The 19,233-nt window shown below is 36.8% G+C and overlaps 1 protein-coding gene across 4 annotated transcripts in view; it reads left to right on the top strand.

Moving 5' to 3' along the window:
* Positions 1 to 19,233, top strand: part of SBF2 (SET binding factor 2) — a gene marked incomplete at both ends in the record, with an annotated part of 278,020 nt that overhangs the window by 163,543 nt on the left and 95,244 nt on the right. For all 4 annotated transcript variants that reach the window (XM_082000477.1, XM_082000476.1, XM_082000474.1 and 1 more), the window contains 3 exons: positions 3,962 to 4,166; positions 6,486 to 6,595; positions 8,484 to 8,633. In XM_082000477.1, the coding sequence (XP_081856603.1) occupies positions 3,962 to 4,166; positions 6,486 to 6,595; positions 8,484 to 8,633 (465 nt within the window). The remainder of the gene's footprint in view (positions 1 to 3,961; positions 4,167 to 6,485; positions 6,596 to 8,483; positions 8,634 to 19,233) is intronic.

Here is a 19,233-nt window from a genome sequence, read left to right as displayed (position 1 = left end):
GGGTTGTTCAGCCTGGAGAAGAGAAGGCTCCGGGGAGACCTTATAGCAGCCATTCAGTACTTAAAGGGGGCTTATAAGAAAGATGGGGACAGACTTTTTAGCAGGGCCTGCTGCGATAGGACAAGGGGCAATGGTTTTAAACTAAAAGAGGGCAGATTTTAACTAGATAGAAGGAAGAAATTTTTTACAACGAGGGTGGTGAGACAGTGGTACAGGTTGCCCAGGGAGGTGGTAGATGCCCCATCCCTGGAAACATTGAAGGTCAGGTTGGACGGGGCTCTGAGCCACCTGCTCTAGTTGAAGATGTTCCTGCTCATTGCAGAGATGTTGGACTAGATGGCCTTTAAAGGTCTCTTCCAACCCAGACTATTCTATCATTCTATGATCTTGTCAGTGTCAATGCAATCTTTGTTTGGGATAAAATTAGTATCTTTTCCATAGGAAATAAAAAACTTTACAACCAGTGCCCTCAGCAAGCTTTTGGATGGAAAAATACATCTATGTATTTCAAGTAAATGGAATATGTGAATAGTAAGGTGTGTGAAATGAGGTTAATCTGGCTTTCATATTGTCCTTTACTGCAGAATTTGTGTGTCTGTCTTCAGACACACTCATTCACTCACTCGCTTCATTTCCCTTTTCCTCTGAAATTGCCAAATAACTATTACACTTTTTTTGTATAAGACCAATCGCATTTTAACCTACCTCGTCGACCCAAGATGTTAGAAGAGAGAGCAAATACATCTCTGTGGACTAATTACACTTACTATTTGTGTACTTAAAAATGTGTATGAAATGTTGTGTCCTGTCCATACTTATTGGAGTATCTTAACACTGATATCCTTACACTGACACTTTAGACTTACAATAAGAGAATGTATTTTGTGAAAATGAAGAGAAACATCAGGCATCAGAATTTTTGTTACACAGATTAATTTCATCCATGAGATTTCACCTGTAATAAAATGTTACTTATTCTATGGTATACCTCCTCATCATATAGCAGTCTTTTAATGATAAGTACTGATGGAATCATCTTCTATTATGAGCTAAGTTTAAGTTATTGGAACGAAAAACTTCTGAATAAATATTAAATTCTCTGCTATTAATTTAATAGTGGTGCCTTATATGGCAACATGCATTTTCCAAATTCAGGTTGGTCTTTCAGGTTAATACTGTCAAAAGGTATATTAGTTGATAGTTCTGCAACATTCAGGACTGTCAGTTTCATTAGAAAGTCAATTTTTAAAGTAAACCAGTCTGGTTCTTTTCTTCAGATGGCAGAGATGAGTGAATTCAAATTTGGGGAAGATAGTGCAATACTCCTCATTTTTTCTGCTATAAACTTTCTTTAAAATCAATCTATCATTAAGAAGTTTTGATTTCCCCAAGAGCTAGGGCTGTAATGTTATAAGCATATGATTATTGTGGTACTACCCCATAAATATGGGAAATTGCTGTGAACAATATAATTGTTATTATGATACTAGATTACTCCAAAGGAAATGGTGAACATTTGTATTTGTTTTCTAGTGCATATAGATCCTTTTTAGAATTAAAGAGCCTATAGAGTATAAGTGAATGTGCACATGTGCAACTTTTCACTTAAATTATTTCTTAAAAGCAGTGTCAGAAATAATTGATTTTAGTCTTTTATTATGGTGAGATTGATTGTGATTGAACTGCTACTTCACTACCACTAAGTCAATGACTGAGTGTATTTAAAAGTCAGATTTTTAGTAGTTATGCATACAGCTACCTCTGAATGAAGCACTGTGATGAGTAACATTGATTCTGTAAGTTATGCCTCGAGCTGCCTGATTTTAAACTCACTGCATGACATATTTTGACATCTTGTTCCACAGTTTAAATAGTCATTATATGGTAGCTGTGGCAGTCTAGATACATATGAGAAACAGGGTTTGTTAGGGAGAGATAATGTTTGTATTAGCCTAGCTGGTACAAGTGGAAAATCTAGACAAGTTTTTGGCATATACTGCATCAGCAGTTGAAGACATTAAACCTACATTCCTAATAGCATATACAGCTGGGATTATGTTTGTGATGGCCAAGATTAAAGTAACTCTTTCTGTATGTCTCTTCTCCATGAAATGGAACATGGAATAGTAATTCTTCCTTTCTGGCTTCTTCTGCTATGTGTCATCTGTTAGCCCCTGCTGAGATTGTGTTCCCTTTCTCTGCCTTGCTTCTCCCCTTGCATCTGCTGCTCTCATCCCCTTAGCTAGATTTTTGGCTTGTTTCATTAAACTTTCCTCTGCAGAGAATTTGTGTGGCTAAGTAGCTGGTTTGTTTTGACTGCTATTTCTCAAGTTGATGCATTTGATCTCCTTGTTGTTTTTTGCTTCCGTAAAAGAAAGTATCAAGCTAGCTCCAATCTATAAGTTTTATTGCAAGCTAGTTTTGCTTCTACAACAGAAACCTAATTGATCGCGTAGCACTCTTTGGCAGTGGTACATAGCCAGTAATAAGTAACAGCATAGAGTTAAATTGGCAAACAGTAAATTCAAACATGATTAATGAAAACCCAGGTATATGAAGGAAGAGGTGAAAATATCCTGTTTTGTTTGATTGATCATTACACACCTGAAGATGTAAGATGATCCTGTGAATAGTAGTAGAATCCTTGTGGAACATGTAGATCTCAGCTGTATTTTGGAAAAGGTACAACCTGAAGCCAGAAAAAACCCAAACAGACAAGAAATATTATCAACCATTTGAGGAAAAAAATTAAAAGAAATAGTGACTTTTCCTATCTTGCTCTCTTCAGGATGTCTTTCAGGAATATATGTTTTAAAAAAGCTGAAATCAACGTGGAGCTAGTTGAGTGAAACTTAGTGGTTTGTGATGTACATGGTCTTTCTGGTTGCTGAACACCAGAGGCAAAAGATGCATGACCACATATAGGAAAACATACTGTACTGATGCTGCTTCTGGTACTGACAAAAGCCAACAGAGCTTACCTACATAGAGCAAGTCTTCAGATATCCCACATACAGTTGCATCTCTGTTGTATGATACAGGTTGTATTTTGCTAATGTCTTCAGTATTGCATGATAATGTCACTATCAAGACATATAATAATTACATAGTAGCAGATGCAGCACTTATTTTGGCAAAACAAATAAGTCGGTGTTCTGTCATGTGATGATTACATTTTCTTTTAAAGAAAAAGAAAACAAAGACCATAAAAGAGTGAGTGAAAAATCATTGTAGGCAAACATTTGTTTTCACGGTGGAAATTCTGATACTTTTGCAACAATAGAATTCTTTTCTGTCCTTTGAGAACACTCCAACGTCTGATATGCCATCTTCTTTTTACTTTCTGTGTAGTTTAGGCCCATCATGTATTCTCTTCGATCACCAGTATTAACTTTTTTCATTTTTTTTTTTTAGTGCAAACAGTGAGCTGTGTGACATATATTTATGGGACATGCAGAAGATAGAAAATTGTTCCCTAATGAGGGATGGCCATATTTTGATAAAACATGGTACAAAAATGAATTTTCACTTTGTAGTCTTGATCAAGATGAGAATATTTCTCAGTACTCGGTGAAGAGATTGTATGTTTTAATATTCTTCAACCCTCCCTCTAATGAAGAGGTTGATTGTCAAACTAATTTCTCTTCAAGTCCTAAGTATTCATTAAGCTGCATAAAATCAATCTAAGTTAAGCAGTGATTTTCTTTTGCTTTCTTTTATTTTGAATTTTGCGTGTCAACAAAAATAATTTTATAAAAGCCTTTAACAAGGCTGGAAGTATTACAGATAATGAATCAAGGGTGATACAAGTATAAAACATGATATTAGTCAGCTGCATTAGATACTTGGCTTCTTGATCTGTTGGGTATGACAGATACACAAAACAACAAAAAAACGAGGTGACACAGATGGTAACACCGCATAACACATTTGTGTGTAACCTTTTGCTTTTGACCTTCAGGAGAATCCAAATCCCCACATAGCATTTCAGAAAGTGCCGCGGCCCACGGAGGGCTCCCACTTGCGAGTTCACATCCTCCCTTTCCCCCGGATCAATGAGTGCCGGGTGCAGGAGCTCCTCCAGGAAGGCCTCGCAAGGAGTCAGGGTGCCCCCCCTGCCACCCGGGGGGACAAGAAGTGCGTCGTTCCAGCGGGTCCCCCTGTTGGTATGTTTACTTGTTCCCCAACTTATCTATTTGTCGTCCTGTCTCATGAATTGAATATATAATTAGCATGGCTGCAATGTGTTGCTCCCAATTTCATGTTAATACAATGTTTTTAGTGACTGTAGTAACCTTTAGTACATAGACTTGCCTGTTTGCCTTTGCAATTTTAAAAGTCCTTTTGCAACAACCTTTTCTAAGAAGTCAAACATTCACAGTGGAAGTGGCATAATAACTAATAACAAAAAAGGATTTGATCTGAGTTAGACTGAACCATTAAATTAGATATTGTCTACTCATCTAGGTCTGATGAATATCACCATAGGTTACTTGTAGGACTGGCTGAACAAAGCTTTGAACTGTTAGGGTTTCTTCTTTGACACTAGTGGAAGACATGTAAATTACTGGAAAAAGGCAAGGAACGAACATAGTGTATGTGTCAAAATAAATATACCTATATTTAAATATAAAGAACAGATATAGATATTGCAGGCCTGTCAATTTAATTTTAATGCCGGAAAAATTCTATTAGTCATAGCTATATTCATCAATGTGGATGATGGTGTAAACAAGTATGTGTAGTAAACTCGCAGGACACATGAAAACTGGCAGAGCTTGCGAAACTTTTTACAAAGGGGATTAGAATTCAAATCAATCTTGAAAAATTAGAGATCTGGTCTCTAGTCTCGGTTGAATTTTGTCCTTATGTTTTTCTTCAAATAAGGTATTGCACTTGCATAGGCATGATCAGCTGACTAGGCAACAGTTTTTCAGAAATTAATTTGGGGATTATAATGATCATAGGGCAAACATGACCCAACTACATCAAGCTATTGCAAAAAAGACAAACATCTTAGTAGGATGTATAAACAGGAGTACAGTCAGTGAACTCCATGGAGAAATCCTTTCGTTGTACTCAGTAAGACCTCAGCTGGACTGTTTGTGTCCATTTTTGGATACTGGAAGACTGTCTCCAGTTTTGGTTCTGTTGGAGAGAGTCCAAAAGAAAGCAACAAGAATAACCAGCGTTCTGGAGAATGTGACCTACAAGGAAAGATGGAGAGTTGTTTAGACTGAAAAATAGAAGACTGAGGGAACACATAATAGCAGTCTTCAATTACAGAAGAGGCTGTTAAAAAAAGAGAGGGAATAATCTGTAGTGATAAGAAATAATGGGTTTAATTGCCGCACAAAAATAGAGTTGTCAGGAAAAACTTGGTAAAACGAGGATTGTGACACAGTTGAATGAATTTCTTGTGAAGCCATGGAGTCTCTGTTATCACAGAACTTTGGGAACATGTTAGACAAACATGCGAAATAACATAAATACAGCTGATCCTGTCTAGGGACAGCAGGATGAACTAGATGGCCTCTTGAGACCTCTTCCAGGCCTGTTTCTTTTCGGGTTTGTGCAAGAAGAGGATAAACTCTATTCACCTGCCTTTGCTGTTAACTATATCATTGAATCTGTTACTTAAAGGAAATTTAAAGGGTATGTGCTTGTGTTCTGTTGTCTTTCTTTAAAAGGCTAGATGCAAGAGAAGGTTTTCTTTCTTAATAACTTAATTTTTATGTCAAAATTTTGTTTGATTTTTGGGGTTTTTCGTTTTTTTTTTTTTCAAGGAACAGCTTTCACAGTAATACTCCCTGCTGTCCTGTGTGTCAAAATCCTTGGATATTAAGAGGTCATTATCATCTACAAGAAGGCCATATTCTGCATTTATATGCTGTTTACTTGATAATAAAGAGAAAAAGAGAATGTTAGTTCTTCCATTCTGAATTTTCTTGAAAATTCGGAGCTAAACACTGCATTAAGAAAATAATTTTTAGATGTCAGCAAATTGGAATCTAGATAAGAGAACAGGTTTGTCAGGTTTTATTCCATGTCACAGATTTCTTGGCATGGCCAATGAATTTTTTAGTAAAAAATAGTTACCTGCTGCTACAAAATAAGCAAGGCTATGTAGTTCACTGCAAAACACACACACACACACATATTTATATTTTTAATTAATTTGTATTTATTTATATATTTCATTAGTATGTTAGAGGTTGCCTGTATGAGACAAATGGAACAAGTAGTAAAGAGAATCAACTGTTCCAGTTAAAATTCAGAGCACTGTCTTCTTCAGATAGTATAGGAAAACCAAAGATTTAGGATCTCCTGTTCCCATCTGTATATGCCTAGTAACGGTATTTGCTTAACAGAACAAAATGGAGGGCACATTAATTTTTTTTTTTTATGTAAAGAACTTTCTGATATTTTTTGTGGCTCTTGCAGAAGACTTTTCACAGATGTATATTCTTCTTTTTCTTTATTAGTTTCCATTATGGAAAAAGGAAGCACAGTTTTCAACAGTGCGCAAAGGCTGGAAGTTGTCAGAAACTGCATCTCATTCATTTTTGAAAACAAATTTTTGGAGACTGAAAAGGTAATAAAATGAATTTTTAGGTTTCCCAAATCAGCCTCCATTCTGCTAATGAGCAAATGGAGACTGACCTTGTCATAAAGTAAATTTTAAAGTCTTGTTTCCAATACTAATGATTATTTTAACCATTTAAATGAATGAAGCAATAAAACTAATCATTTAAATGCAATAATGTGTGTAATATGAAGCTAATGGATTTGAAACCCTTTTTGATAATTTATATTACCATTACAAATTATATTGCCCACATGATTTTTTAAAAAAAGGGGTGTATATTAGTCTAACAGTATTGAATAGGAGGAATGTAAACAAAAGGCTTACATAGATGTGTCGGTGTTAGTCAACCAATGCTCTTTTGAAATTTTCAGTACAGTAAATTCTGCTGGTTGTAAAAATCAATAATTTGATAGAACTCGGAGATGAATATAAATATTTGTCATGTCTGTACTCACTAAAATGTACTAGTGAGTTGTCAGCTCAAGACAGTGTGCAGCTCAAGATACAGAAAGAGTGTATTTTATTTTATAAGTTATGTTATGGAAATGCATATGGGCAAAGTCCTAATAACTTGCGTAGCTCTTTTTAAAGAGTTTTGATGCATGTGCAGCACAGTAGTTTTTAACCTCTTTCAACTTACAGGTGCTTGGAAAATTTCAGTAGTTTTTTGTCCCCCTGCATGGTAAATTTGTCCTTGGACAATAGGCTACCTTTTCTTATTTATCTGTTACCACTCGTTAAATCTGTCCTACAGGGCCACAGTTGATAATCACTGATGTAGCACTTGCTGCATCTTTAAAGCATTGGCATAAATAATAAACAGTGCTAAATTCTATTGGCACTGTTTTAGGTTAAACTGCGTAACAGTCTTGTGGCCTCATTGCTATGAGAGGTATGCCACTTCTAAAGCCATTTGTCATATACTGCTTATCAAAAAGCATGCTGGTTGGCCTTGATGTGCTAACTTGAGAGCTGGCCTGGCTGGTACAGACTAGAGCTTGCTTTCATGCACAATAATCCATTTCTGAATTCACATCCATTCAATGCCTGTCCATATTCAATGGTTTCTATTTACAGATATAGGTGAGTGTTCTGGTTTCGGCTGGGATAGAGTTAATTTTCTTCCTAGTAGGTGGTGCAGTGCTGTGTTTTGGATTTAGGATGAGAATAATGTTCATAGCAACAACTAAAACATCAGTGTGTTAAGTAATGTTTGCACTAAGTCAAGGACTTTTCAGCTTCTCATACTGCCCTACCAGCAAGGATGCTGGGGGGCACAAGAGGTCGGGGAGGGGACGCAGCTGGGACAGCTGACCCCAACTGGCCAAAGGGATATTCCATACCGTATGGCGTCATGCTCAGTATATAAACTGGGGGGCAAGCTGGCTGAGGGCTGCTGCTCGAGAGCTGGCTGGGCATCAGTCAGCAGGTGGTGAGCAATTGCATTGTGTATCATTTATTTTGTATATTCTACTATTGTTAGTGTTGTTGTTATTTCCCCTTCCTTTTCTGTTCTATTAAACTGTCTTTGTCTCAACCCACAATTTTTAATTTTTTTTTTTTTTCTTTTCCCTCCCCCTGATTCTCTCCCCTATCCTACTGCAGGGGGGCAATGAGGAAACAGCTGTGTGTTGTTTATCTGCCTACCGGGTTAAACCATAACAGTGAGAAATGCTGTTTAATGCATTTGGAAAAAGCGTAGGAAAAAATTAATATTTAATGACTCAAGCTAAGTCAACCATTATGTGAAAGGTTGATATTTTAGCCAACGAGTCATTTCCAAACTTACACTTTACTCTATTGTCACTTGCAGTTTAATAAAGAATGAACAATATTTAGTATGAATAGTGCCATTTAATTTCATTTTCATGAAGTTAGTTTTTCTTGTCTCCAGACCCTGCCTGCAGCTCTGAGAGCCCTAAAAGGAAAGGCAGCTCGGCACTGCCTAACACAGGAATTAGGCCTGCATGTTAAACAAAATCGAGCAATACTGGACCATCAGCAGTTTGACTACATTGTGCGAATGATGAACTGTGCTTTGCAGGTACAGTATGTGAAGGTTTTGTTCTTTGGTGGTCTTTGTTTTGTTATTATGATAACCAAAAAATTGTTAAGAATGATGTGGAGAAGCCAAGTAATTAAATTATAGGATCATGTACTGCAATGATGTAGCAGATACTACTTGACAGTGGATTTAAGGTATTTTGTTGTCGAAAGGATAAGGACAAAACACTCACTCTGTGCAGATCTGCCTGATACGAAGAACAGAAAGAAAACTGTTCCCATTATTAATAGTTTAGGTATAATTTAGTTTTGGTAAGTATTGAAGTGATTTATCTTAATGGCTTGAAGTACATTTTGTAATGAATGAGTCTTGGCTTTTCTAGGTCATTTTCAACTCTGAGCTCCTAAAATGTGTATTACCCACCGCTTAGTTAAAAGAACCATAAGTGTGTCCTCTTTGTCATCACAAATGCGAACATACTTCAAGAACAAAGCATACTTTCTGCTTCCATGATTCATGGTGGTAGTTCTACTTGCCATGGTGACATCTTAGTTTGTCAGAGGCTCACTGAAGGTGTTTGTAGTTCATCTACTAAGTTATTCTACTGATAAATAATTTTGTGACAAATAAACAACAGAATACGGTGGCAGCTACCTATGAGAGTAAAATATGTGGGTGACTTCTTTTGAGTTTCATTTGAATAATTGTTCGTTTTAGCTTTACTTGTTGGCAGGTCGTTGTCAGAAATATTTTATAGACATCGGTGTTTTCAGTCCGGTATCTGAGAATATAATCAGGTGGGGTTTTTTAATTTGTAATGTGATCACATTTGGTTATAATTTGCCTCTTGTTGCCCCTAAGTTATTGTCTCAATTTGATTGAGACATTGGTATTTTTAATCCCACTCTCCTCTAACCTAAAAATGGCTGAAATTATTTTTCAGCAGTTTGTTGACCCCTATTTTTAAAAGGTTATTGTTACATACAGCTTTCACTTGATATAGAAATAAACATTGAGCAAATGCTACCTCAGGTAGAAAAACCATGCAGAGGAAACAGATAGATCAAGTAAGGAGGCATAGTTTTTGTGCTTTTTTCCCCCAATAGTATTTTCGTATCTTTGAAAATATAAAACAGAAATTTCCACTTTCTTCGTAATATATCTGAACCCCTGACACTGAGCAGCTAGTTAGAATCAAGTATGTAGTACATCTACTTTTATGGCATACGGAATTATTTATTAAGATAAAAGCATGATTTATCATTTGTCTGTGCACTTTGTTCAACTGCATCATTTGGAACAATGTGTAAATTGTGATATTTTGGAGCTTCCCTGTATTGGTTCAAGAAAAGAATACATTGTCAAAAACATACTTAAGTTTGCCCTTGCTGTAGTGGGACTTAGCAAGCCAACAATTTGCTGTAGAGACATGAATTCTATTAGCTGCAGGTCGTAAGACCAATTTAAACAGTGTCTGTTAAAAAGATACAAAAATCTAATTTAAGAAATATGGTCTTAACTGTAGATGTATTCAAGGTTTAGGAAAATACATTAATTATGATGGAATTCTGGGGGGAGAGTTAGATTGCAGTATTGCTTTAAGACCTCACCGAACTATTGGAATTGTAGAAACTCAGTCGTACCTCAAGCGTCTTGTCAGGATTTTTCTGTTAACGTTATTGCATGTTCCTGTTGGCTTCTGTGGGATACAAACTAGAATATTGCTGTAGCCAAGAGGCATATAGCAGCTGATACAAAAGCTGAGAAGAAGGGAAGGCCTTGGGCATAGTCGATAGGTTGGGCAGAGCCCTGGCTCTCTGCTGTTCATGCTGGGTTGAGCTGGGATGTGTGTGCTGCAAGCCCCAGTCTGATGCTTTTCCCTTGGAAATACCAGTCTCTGCTGGCTCACTTGCTCATGCACAGAGGAAATCTGATGCTCCCCAGCCACCAAACCTCTGCTACTGGTAATGTGAATTGTTGTATTCCAAAAGGTATAGATTGGCCGTTTCCAAAAGTGGCTTTTGAACAAGAAATTATTATTGGCATGTACTGAATTCTTTTGTCTTACTGGGAACAGAGCCACATCTTACAAAACCAGGAAGATTGCATTCTGCAAGTTTATTGCAGGTCCCTCCGTTACTATTCAAGATTTTCCTGGTTGTTTAGTGTCAGGTTTTTTCTTGTAATAGAATATATTCTGTTGTTTTACTGGAGTCCATAAAAATAAAGCTCGGATGCTTTTTCAGAGCTTCTGTATACTCGTTTTGTAGATGAAGAGCAGTACATTAACAAAATGCTAGTAATAATCCCACCATATATATTGTTGCTCGTCTCATTGTATCTGGTGTGACGTCTGCTACCACAGTGCTTGAGAACAGATTAAGGAAGAGGAATAAAATATTCATACCATTGCTTGAAGTTAATAGCTGGTTTATTTTAGTGAAAAATTACTCGGGCTGTATTTTGCCCAGTATCTGATCTCTAGCCATTTTGCAACTGGGAGGAAGGGAGGGTGGTATTTCACTGATTTCTCTAGAGATGGCAAAACTTGGGCTTGCCAGATCTCTGTGGTGTTTCTCAGCTTGAATCTCTTAGTCCAAGAGTGACATTCTTTTGAACTATTCTTTTTTAGACTATTTACAGTCTGAAGGTGCCGGGCAGGATCTCGTTGCAAATTTTTAATAGGCCTATGATCTATGGAATAGCACAATAAAATTTCATATTAATCTGCCTTATTTAGCAGATAGGCATCTGCATGTCAAGCCTAGTGGTAGACTTTAGGTGGCTTTACAAATACAGTTGAGATAAGGCATGATGGAGTAAGTCAACACTGAAGCATTAAAAACATGCTTTACATGTGTCTTTTTGTGTCTGGGATGTATTGATAATCTATTGCTGCTGAAATGAAAATTAAAGAAGTATTTCTGATTGTTCTTGGTAGTAGGAAGATCAAAATGACATGGAGATTGTATTGCTCATTGTTTAAAGCAGATGTCTTCTGTTGAGGGCAATTAAATTCTCAGTTATTTGCTTTTCTCTCTTCTAGGAGTTGTCATTGTCCACGTGCTAAAAATTTTATTGTCATGCCCTAAGAAAGAATTTTTCCCCTGACAAATCATATACTTGGACAAGCATTTAAATCAGGCTGTATTACAGTTAAAAAACACCTGCAGTGTTGTGAAAGCTTAGTGTATCGATTGATAATTTATTCATACAGATAGCACTGTGATGAGAAAAATGTGAATTTTTTTTTTTTTGCAATTACACATAAATTCCTATTTTAAAAGGTTTTTTTCTCTTTAATTTTCTGTGATGAAATGTTTTTCTCTGACATTGCAGAAAAGACTACTTAACATTTTTTGCCACTAAAAAGCAGTTTTTATCAGAGAAACACTTCTTCTATGTAATCATGTTTCCAGCAACACATTGTATTTTTAATACTCATTAAGAAATAATGCCAAAAACCATAGTAGTGCTTAATTTGATAAAATGTCAGTAAAGGCAAGAAGAGGCCTGAGGATGGTAACTTCTCCCACTGTTTAGGTGGAGAGTACTTAATAATCAGAAACAATTTTTATATTAAAAACACATTCTAAACAATTTGCATAAAATACTAAACAGTAATAATAAGTCTTCCTAAAAAAATTTTTCTGGGAAAAGATTCTCTTCAGATAATGCAGGACTATGAACTATCTTCCTTCGGTAGTTGGAACAGATAAAACTTTTTGTTTAAAAAGAAAAACTCCAAAACTACAATGCTGGAATATAACATTTCCTCTGTAAGGTGTTGGTCAGTAATACTGCCTAACTGCATATTCATGCTTTTCTTTGGCAAATGTGGTCAAATTGTAAAACATATGCGCCCCAGACATCTGGAATACTTAAATCTAAATGTGGTTAGAGTGGGAGTAAGGTGCGTAAAATTGTTAAATACATAAATACTTTCAAAATTCTGGTCTTTAGGTGTAGGTAAGGGGTGGGGTCTTCCAATGAAGTGATTTAATCTGACAACCTACATAGTCATCTGTGCTGGTTTAGGACCTCGTTTGCTCCAGTGTTGTGCCTGTGAATACACATGTTGTACCAGTGTAACAGAGAGAGTATCTTTAATAGTAGATAAATTATTCATTAGTGCTTTAGCTGATTTCTATTAGATCACTAGTGGCAATAGATCATAGTGGCAATAAGCAGATGTTTATTTTTCAAATCGAGTATACTAAGTATTCTAAAATTATACTTGTAGTATACAGTATTAAAAACAACTGTAAGAAGTCTTAGTAGCAATCAGCTCAAAATTAAAAATTTAACCTGTATTAGGTTACAACAAAGGTACATTTGGGCCAGCATCTGTTCTCCAACAATGACCAAAAAGCAGAATAAAGATAATATTGATTAATTTTGCCTCTAGAATTTCGCTTGTGACTCTTTCATATTGCTTTGGTGTAATAAGGGCCTCTTTCTAGCACTTACTACACAGTCTGTTGTGAAAGAAACTTTGATATGCGATATTAAAAACAATGGCATTCCATAAATAATAGTAAATCTATTTTTCTTATGCAAATAAGTTTTGCATTGTATTCTGCACCACATAAAGTTTAAAAATTGTCAGTCAGTTCTCAGAATTCAGAGGTTTGCGAAAACCATCCAATAACAAGAAAGATTTTATTACTCCTGAGAGAAAGTCAGCCGTGTGTGTGTATCATATGATTCAAATTCTTGGCAATATAAAGGTTAAATGAACTAGCATTTCTCATATTTTATGTTGAAAACTATGTTGCCAAACATCTTTATTTTGGAGGGTTATAATAGGTTTTCTCTCCTTTCAGACTTTTATTTCATGGCCTGCCTTTTTTACTCAGTTTGACTTGCGTTCCTGGAAGTAGAGACTCTCACAAGTAGTGTCTGAACAACAGCAGTATTTGGCAATATTTTAAAGGTATTTTAAAACATAGAAAATATATCATGAAGAGAAATCATGGGAGTTTAACAGGGCAACACTTAATTCTATTAATGGAACAGTTATTAACTATTTGATCTTTTTCATCCAGTTAGTCATATTCATGGTATTATTTAAGTGAAAGAAAGGACATTCCAGTGTTTAAGGCTTGGACTTGAAACTTCCAGATTTAATTCCATATTGTACTGCAGATTTTTTTTTTTTTGGTCACAATGGGCACATCATATAGTTTCTCTGGTCCATGGTTTATTACTCAAAAAATAGAAATAACAGTTTTTCCATCCTGTTGACTTTTCAGGGGTTCACCTATAAAGTTCTGGACTTTATAAAAGCAGCTGCTTTTTCTGAATCTTTCTGATGATGTCTCTTTCCCAAGAAATTGCAAGATACTAGAATATCATTGCATATGGCCAAATCGATGGTGCTCACATAATTTCTCTAGGAAAAAAATGGAAGTACACTGCAAAAGAGTGTATTGCTGATCTGTATTTGTTTTTCCCTCTTTTGCTCTGAGGAACATACTGTTATACTCATCCCATCTCATTGGATGGCCACACAGTGCAGGAAGAATCCGTTCACAGGCATCTTTTTATGTAATCCAGAAAATACAGTTTCTTTCTTTGCAGGATTGCCCACGTATGTATGACACTCAACATTGCAGACTTTTTAGCTTTATTACTGCTGCTAGAAGATCAGCCCACAATTACCTACTCTGCAGGTATCAAGGGAGATGATTAGCCTGACATAGCACTAGCCATTTTTCTCTGGGCCAGGACTCTCCCTGTGGATGAGGCAATGTCCAAGTAATTTCTTTTTGCATTACTTAGGGAGATTTGTGCAGTGGTCTCCACAGAGAGGTATCTGGCTGGTTCTGTGTGTCCAGGCACCAAGGTGGTTGTCTCAAGCTGTGTTAAACTGCCTCTGTGGTTTTAGTGAGGAATTTCTTTGATGACCAGGCAGCAGAAAACCATGGCTGCTTTTCACACTGGCGCTGTGCCAGATGAGGTGTTCAGGAATGAGTTTATGTGTGGCTGGGCAATTCCTAAATCGCAGTTTCCCTGCAGACTTCGAGACCCTACTTCTGGTAATCTGAAAATGTTTGTGCCTTCTGCTAGGACCTACGCTCCGTAACTATTGCGCGAGCCTGTTACTTAAAGAAAGGAAAAGAGAAGGGTTAGCAGTAATGACAGTCACATGATGTGCTGTCCATACCTACATCTACATCCATACCCTCTACCTAAAGGGGTCTTATAAGAAAGACGGAGACAGACATTTTCGCAGGGCCTGTTGCAATATGGTAGGGGGTAATGGTTTTAAACTAAAAGAGAGTAGGTTTAGACTAGATAGGAGGAAGACATTTTTCACAATGAAAGTGGTGACACAGTGGTACAGGTTGCCCAGAGAGGTGGTAGGTGCCCCATCCCTGGAAACATTGAAGGTCAGGTTGGACAGGGCTCTGAGCAACCTGCTCTAGCTGAAGATGTCCCTGCTTATTGCAGGGGGGTTGGGCTAGATGGCCCTTGAAGGTCCCTTCCAACCCAAACTATTCTCTTCTATGATCTGCCTTCAGCCTCCCTTCCTGTCAGCTTCTCATTGGAACATGTTGTGTCCACACGCTTCCTCCTCCCCTCTGTGTATACCCGTATGGATGTGCATACATGAGGCACAAGGGCAATAGAGATATATATCTGCTAATATAGAGAAATACGTATACACATAGACACATAAATACAAACTCAATAGTAACATAGAAGGTGAAACAATCCCCAAGTCCCACAGTGATCAGAGCAGCATGTTTGGAGTGTGAATGAATGTGCATCTCGAACATCTTGAGGGCTCCAGTTGCAAGGAATTCCCTGGTTTGCCCAGGGCTCCTGCTGCTAATGTGAAAGTGGATCAAAAATGCCAGAGTGAAAATGTGATAGTGCCCTCCTTTCTGTGGATATAACTTGCCATAGATATGACTTATTTTCTAGACAGCAGGGTGTGGGGATATTGATTATGCCTTCATTACATTTCTATGCAGTTATCAGAGCAGGATTCAGCCTTGTTTTAAGGGTCTCTGCTTAATATTTTATAACAAATATCAAATGCTAGTAGGATATTGGTTTTAATACAAGAACAAACAGAAATACGCATGAGCAGCAGCACCACTGGCTCCGCTGGCTGGCTGCAGCTTTGGGGCTCGCCGTGGGGCTTCCAACTGCCACTGTGACTGGCTGGAACCGGCTGTGACCAGCCCAGGGTGCCCCGCAGCCTCAGTCACGCCCTCACAGGGCTACTGCATGACCAAAACCAAGGCCATGAAGCAAAACAGCAGCAACAAAAATAGGTATGTTAAGAGCGGTGATGTTCTTTAAGAGTTTTTAGCAGATTTTATGTGGTGTTTACATAGGGATGGAGGCATTTTAGAAAAAAATACAGCGTATAGTATCCAAACCGCAGACAGCTGGTCTGTGTTTGGGTTACATTGATTTTAGTCAGGTCGTATCTGGCTTACAGATAGATAAATAAAAATGTGATAGCCTTTTGGACACAAGCATAAGCACTGGAGCGTCAGACACCAAATGAAGGTGTCACACCAAGTAGCCTCCTGGCAGGGCTGAGGAGAGTGATAGAAACCCACCCGTCCCTGTTGGGTCTCTGGGGTGTTCATCTGCTAGAGCAGTCTTTACTCTTAATGGCTGTCTCTTGTCACTGGCTTTTGTTCAGTCCTCCTATATTTGCTGTTAATGCAGGGCATGCTCGTGTGTGTTTGCTCACACGTAGGTACGTTGCTGGTACGTTCCTGAAATCATGTAGCTTCTTGGAGCGTTGACGTGGTAGGCTCTGACTGCTCTTAAGTGTTCATTACTGTTAATTGTGGGCTTGTGGTTGCCAAGTGTTCCTAATAACTCTTGTGTTCTAAATATTTTTGGTTGTCCTGATGAAAAGCAGACATGTGCTTGTACACTACTCACTGCTGTAAATAAAACAAGTCTGGTTTAGGAATTGTGTTATATTGCTGTGTAGTTGCTATCTAGCCTGCCTGTGAAAGAGGTGGACTGATGAAAGGTGGTAAAAAAGAGAAAAAAACAAAAGTTTTTGATGGATGTTGGAAACAATAGGCATTTTGCTAATAGAGTAAGTTGTGTGAAATCAGTGGCTTCTGTTTTTATAAGTTTTATATTTAATAAAAATACGGAAGGAACACATGGAATTTTGTGTTTTAATTTAAATTTTATGTACGTATATAATGTGTATTTCAGTACAGGTACATAATTCCAACTAGATTTGTGTATAACACTGTTAGGTATGTGTACGTGTGCTTAATCTGTATTGAGTGTCATTTTATGTATACAATGAGTAACAAAACATTATACAATATCCATGTACTGGAGCCATTTAGTGAACGTAACTCTGTGGATGCCCCTATGCATATGTGTATATAGCTTCAGTTCAGTCTTTTTATTACTAAAATGAAGGGCAAGATTTTGCCTGTCTGACATAGTCTCACTCTCTTCTCCCCCCTGTGCCTGCAGCTTCACCCTTCAAAAACTGTTAAACTGAGGTTTAGTAGAGGAGCTGAAGTGGAATGCTTCTCTGCTCTGCGAGCAAGGTGTGTGTGCTGCCTTGATCATTGACGATACTTAACTTACTGGAAGAAACATGCCATATAGAAGACTGGTTTGTTGTTTCTATAAGGAGTTTTATGAACTTGTCCATTTTTTAATGTTTTATTTTGCAGGAATTTGCATAAAAGATGCCAATGGATGGCTGCAAGATCATAATCTCTTATTTTTTTTTCACATACCATCGTTTCTAAAACAGAAAGAACACTGAAATATATTCAAAGTCTTCTAATCATTTGGTTGATATAATGTTTGTATAACCTTTGGTTTAAACAATTCAAATCTTGGCAGCTTGTATTCAAAAATTTCAGTGTGATGTTGAGATAAATACCATAAAACACAGGACAGTTCTGGGTTTTGTCAATATTTTGTGTCAACTTTGACAAATGCACTAATATGACAAACATAGCGTAGTGAATATATGTGGCATTTCAGAATGATTTTTAAGGAAAAAAGTGTAAGAATCGATTTCTTTACAGTAATAGACCTACCTCTACTGTTACATAAAGTGTTTGAAGTCATAGAACAAAAACAAAAGACAAAGGTGCAAACAAAAGAACGTTTGACAATCTACATATGTTGTAAAAAATTTTTGCAGCAGTTGACATTCATTTTCAATATTACAGTCCAGATTTATGACTTATATGAAATGTTTTTTAGGATGAATGCAGAATACCATGTAAGCGTGCTATGGTGAAGATTACTTTTAGTAATTCCCTTCCTTCCCTGTACACAGTCAGGGGGCAGGCTTTGGTATCTATTGATCCAACAAAGTATTTAAAAATAACTTTACCTAATGTCTACAGATTTAAAAAAACAAACACACATATACACACACCCCAACCCCCTTCCCGACCTCTCCCCCCAGTTCTTCAACTCTAAACTCCAAAACTCCACTTGGGAGCTAAGAATTGCCGTTTAAATTGCTTGTTTAACAGCCTAAAATCTCACAATGTTTTTGAGTGTACAAATATGATTAATTTTTATCTAGGTTATTTTACTTTTGGGGACAAAAGCAACTTGTTTCGATGAAATTAATTCTTCTGGTCAGTTGAACACCGTGTAAAACCTTTGCTTTCAATGTTAATTGATTAAACATCACTTTAGAGAATAGATACCGTTTGTTATACCTAATAAGTTGCATAGAATTGGCATGTAATATTCTCTATCCCTTGCAGGTATATGGAATGAAATATCTTACTAGATCATCCGCTACTCTAACTATAGTAATAATAATACACTTAAAATCAGCCTGGATTATGAGGGTGCCATGATTTTCAGCACTTCTTCTTTAGAAACGTCATCTTTTTCCATATCTGCATTATAATATTCTGTCTACTTCTGAACCATAGGCATCTGAATTTTATGTATTATACATACCATCAACAGTACTGATGATTTTAATTCTCAGCAAGTTTTCATTTTTCTTCACTTTTAGTACCTTAATGTAATTGCTAATATTTTATTTATTTTTCTGTGTTTCCAAGTCTCACAAAATTTGCTTCCATAAATATCATGCATGCTTTGATATTTTCCACTTGCACAAGAACATTAGCATTAGTACCATCTAGATTCACAGATGGCACAAAATATGATGATACCCACAACATGTTTCTTGACCAGAGTCTTACCTATGTGGACATTTTTGCTTCATAAAAAGAGAAAAAAATGTTAATGCAGGCAAAGCCGATGGACTAAAACAGCCTTTAATTTATTGTTTTCTGGCCAAATTCAAGATTCAAGACTATTGTTTTCATTTGAATTTAGCCTGTTATATTTATGGAGTTGAAAAGTATAATTGCTTTTGTGAAAAACAATTTAAAGAAAAATATTTATTTTAATGGACTATTTTGGAGCCTTGCCTTTGTCATTTGGGAACAGCTGAAACACTAACCGTATGTGGTTCTTTTTAAAAGCCACAAGGCCACAACTACAGTTACATTAACACAATTTGTTACTGAGCCTCTGAATCACATGTGTAAGAAAGTCATAGACTTTGGTTCTGACTTGATTATGATAGATGGCTGTTATCGTTCCAATCCCCTATCCATTTAGCCGCCACACCTAGAGA

This window comes from Phaethon aethereus (assembly GCF_964289735.1).
Source record: "Phaethon aethereus genome assembly, chromosome: 5".
Classification (NCBI taxonomy): domain Eukaryota; kingdom Metazoa; phylum Chordata; class Aves; order Phaethontiformes; family Phaethontidae; genus Phaethon; species Phaethon aethereus.
The sequence above is the reverse complement of the archived record's forward strand: the minus strand, read 5'-3'. Positions and strand labels throughout refer to the sequence as shown.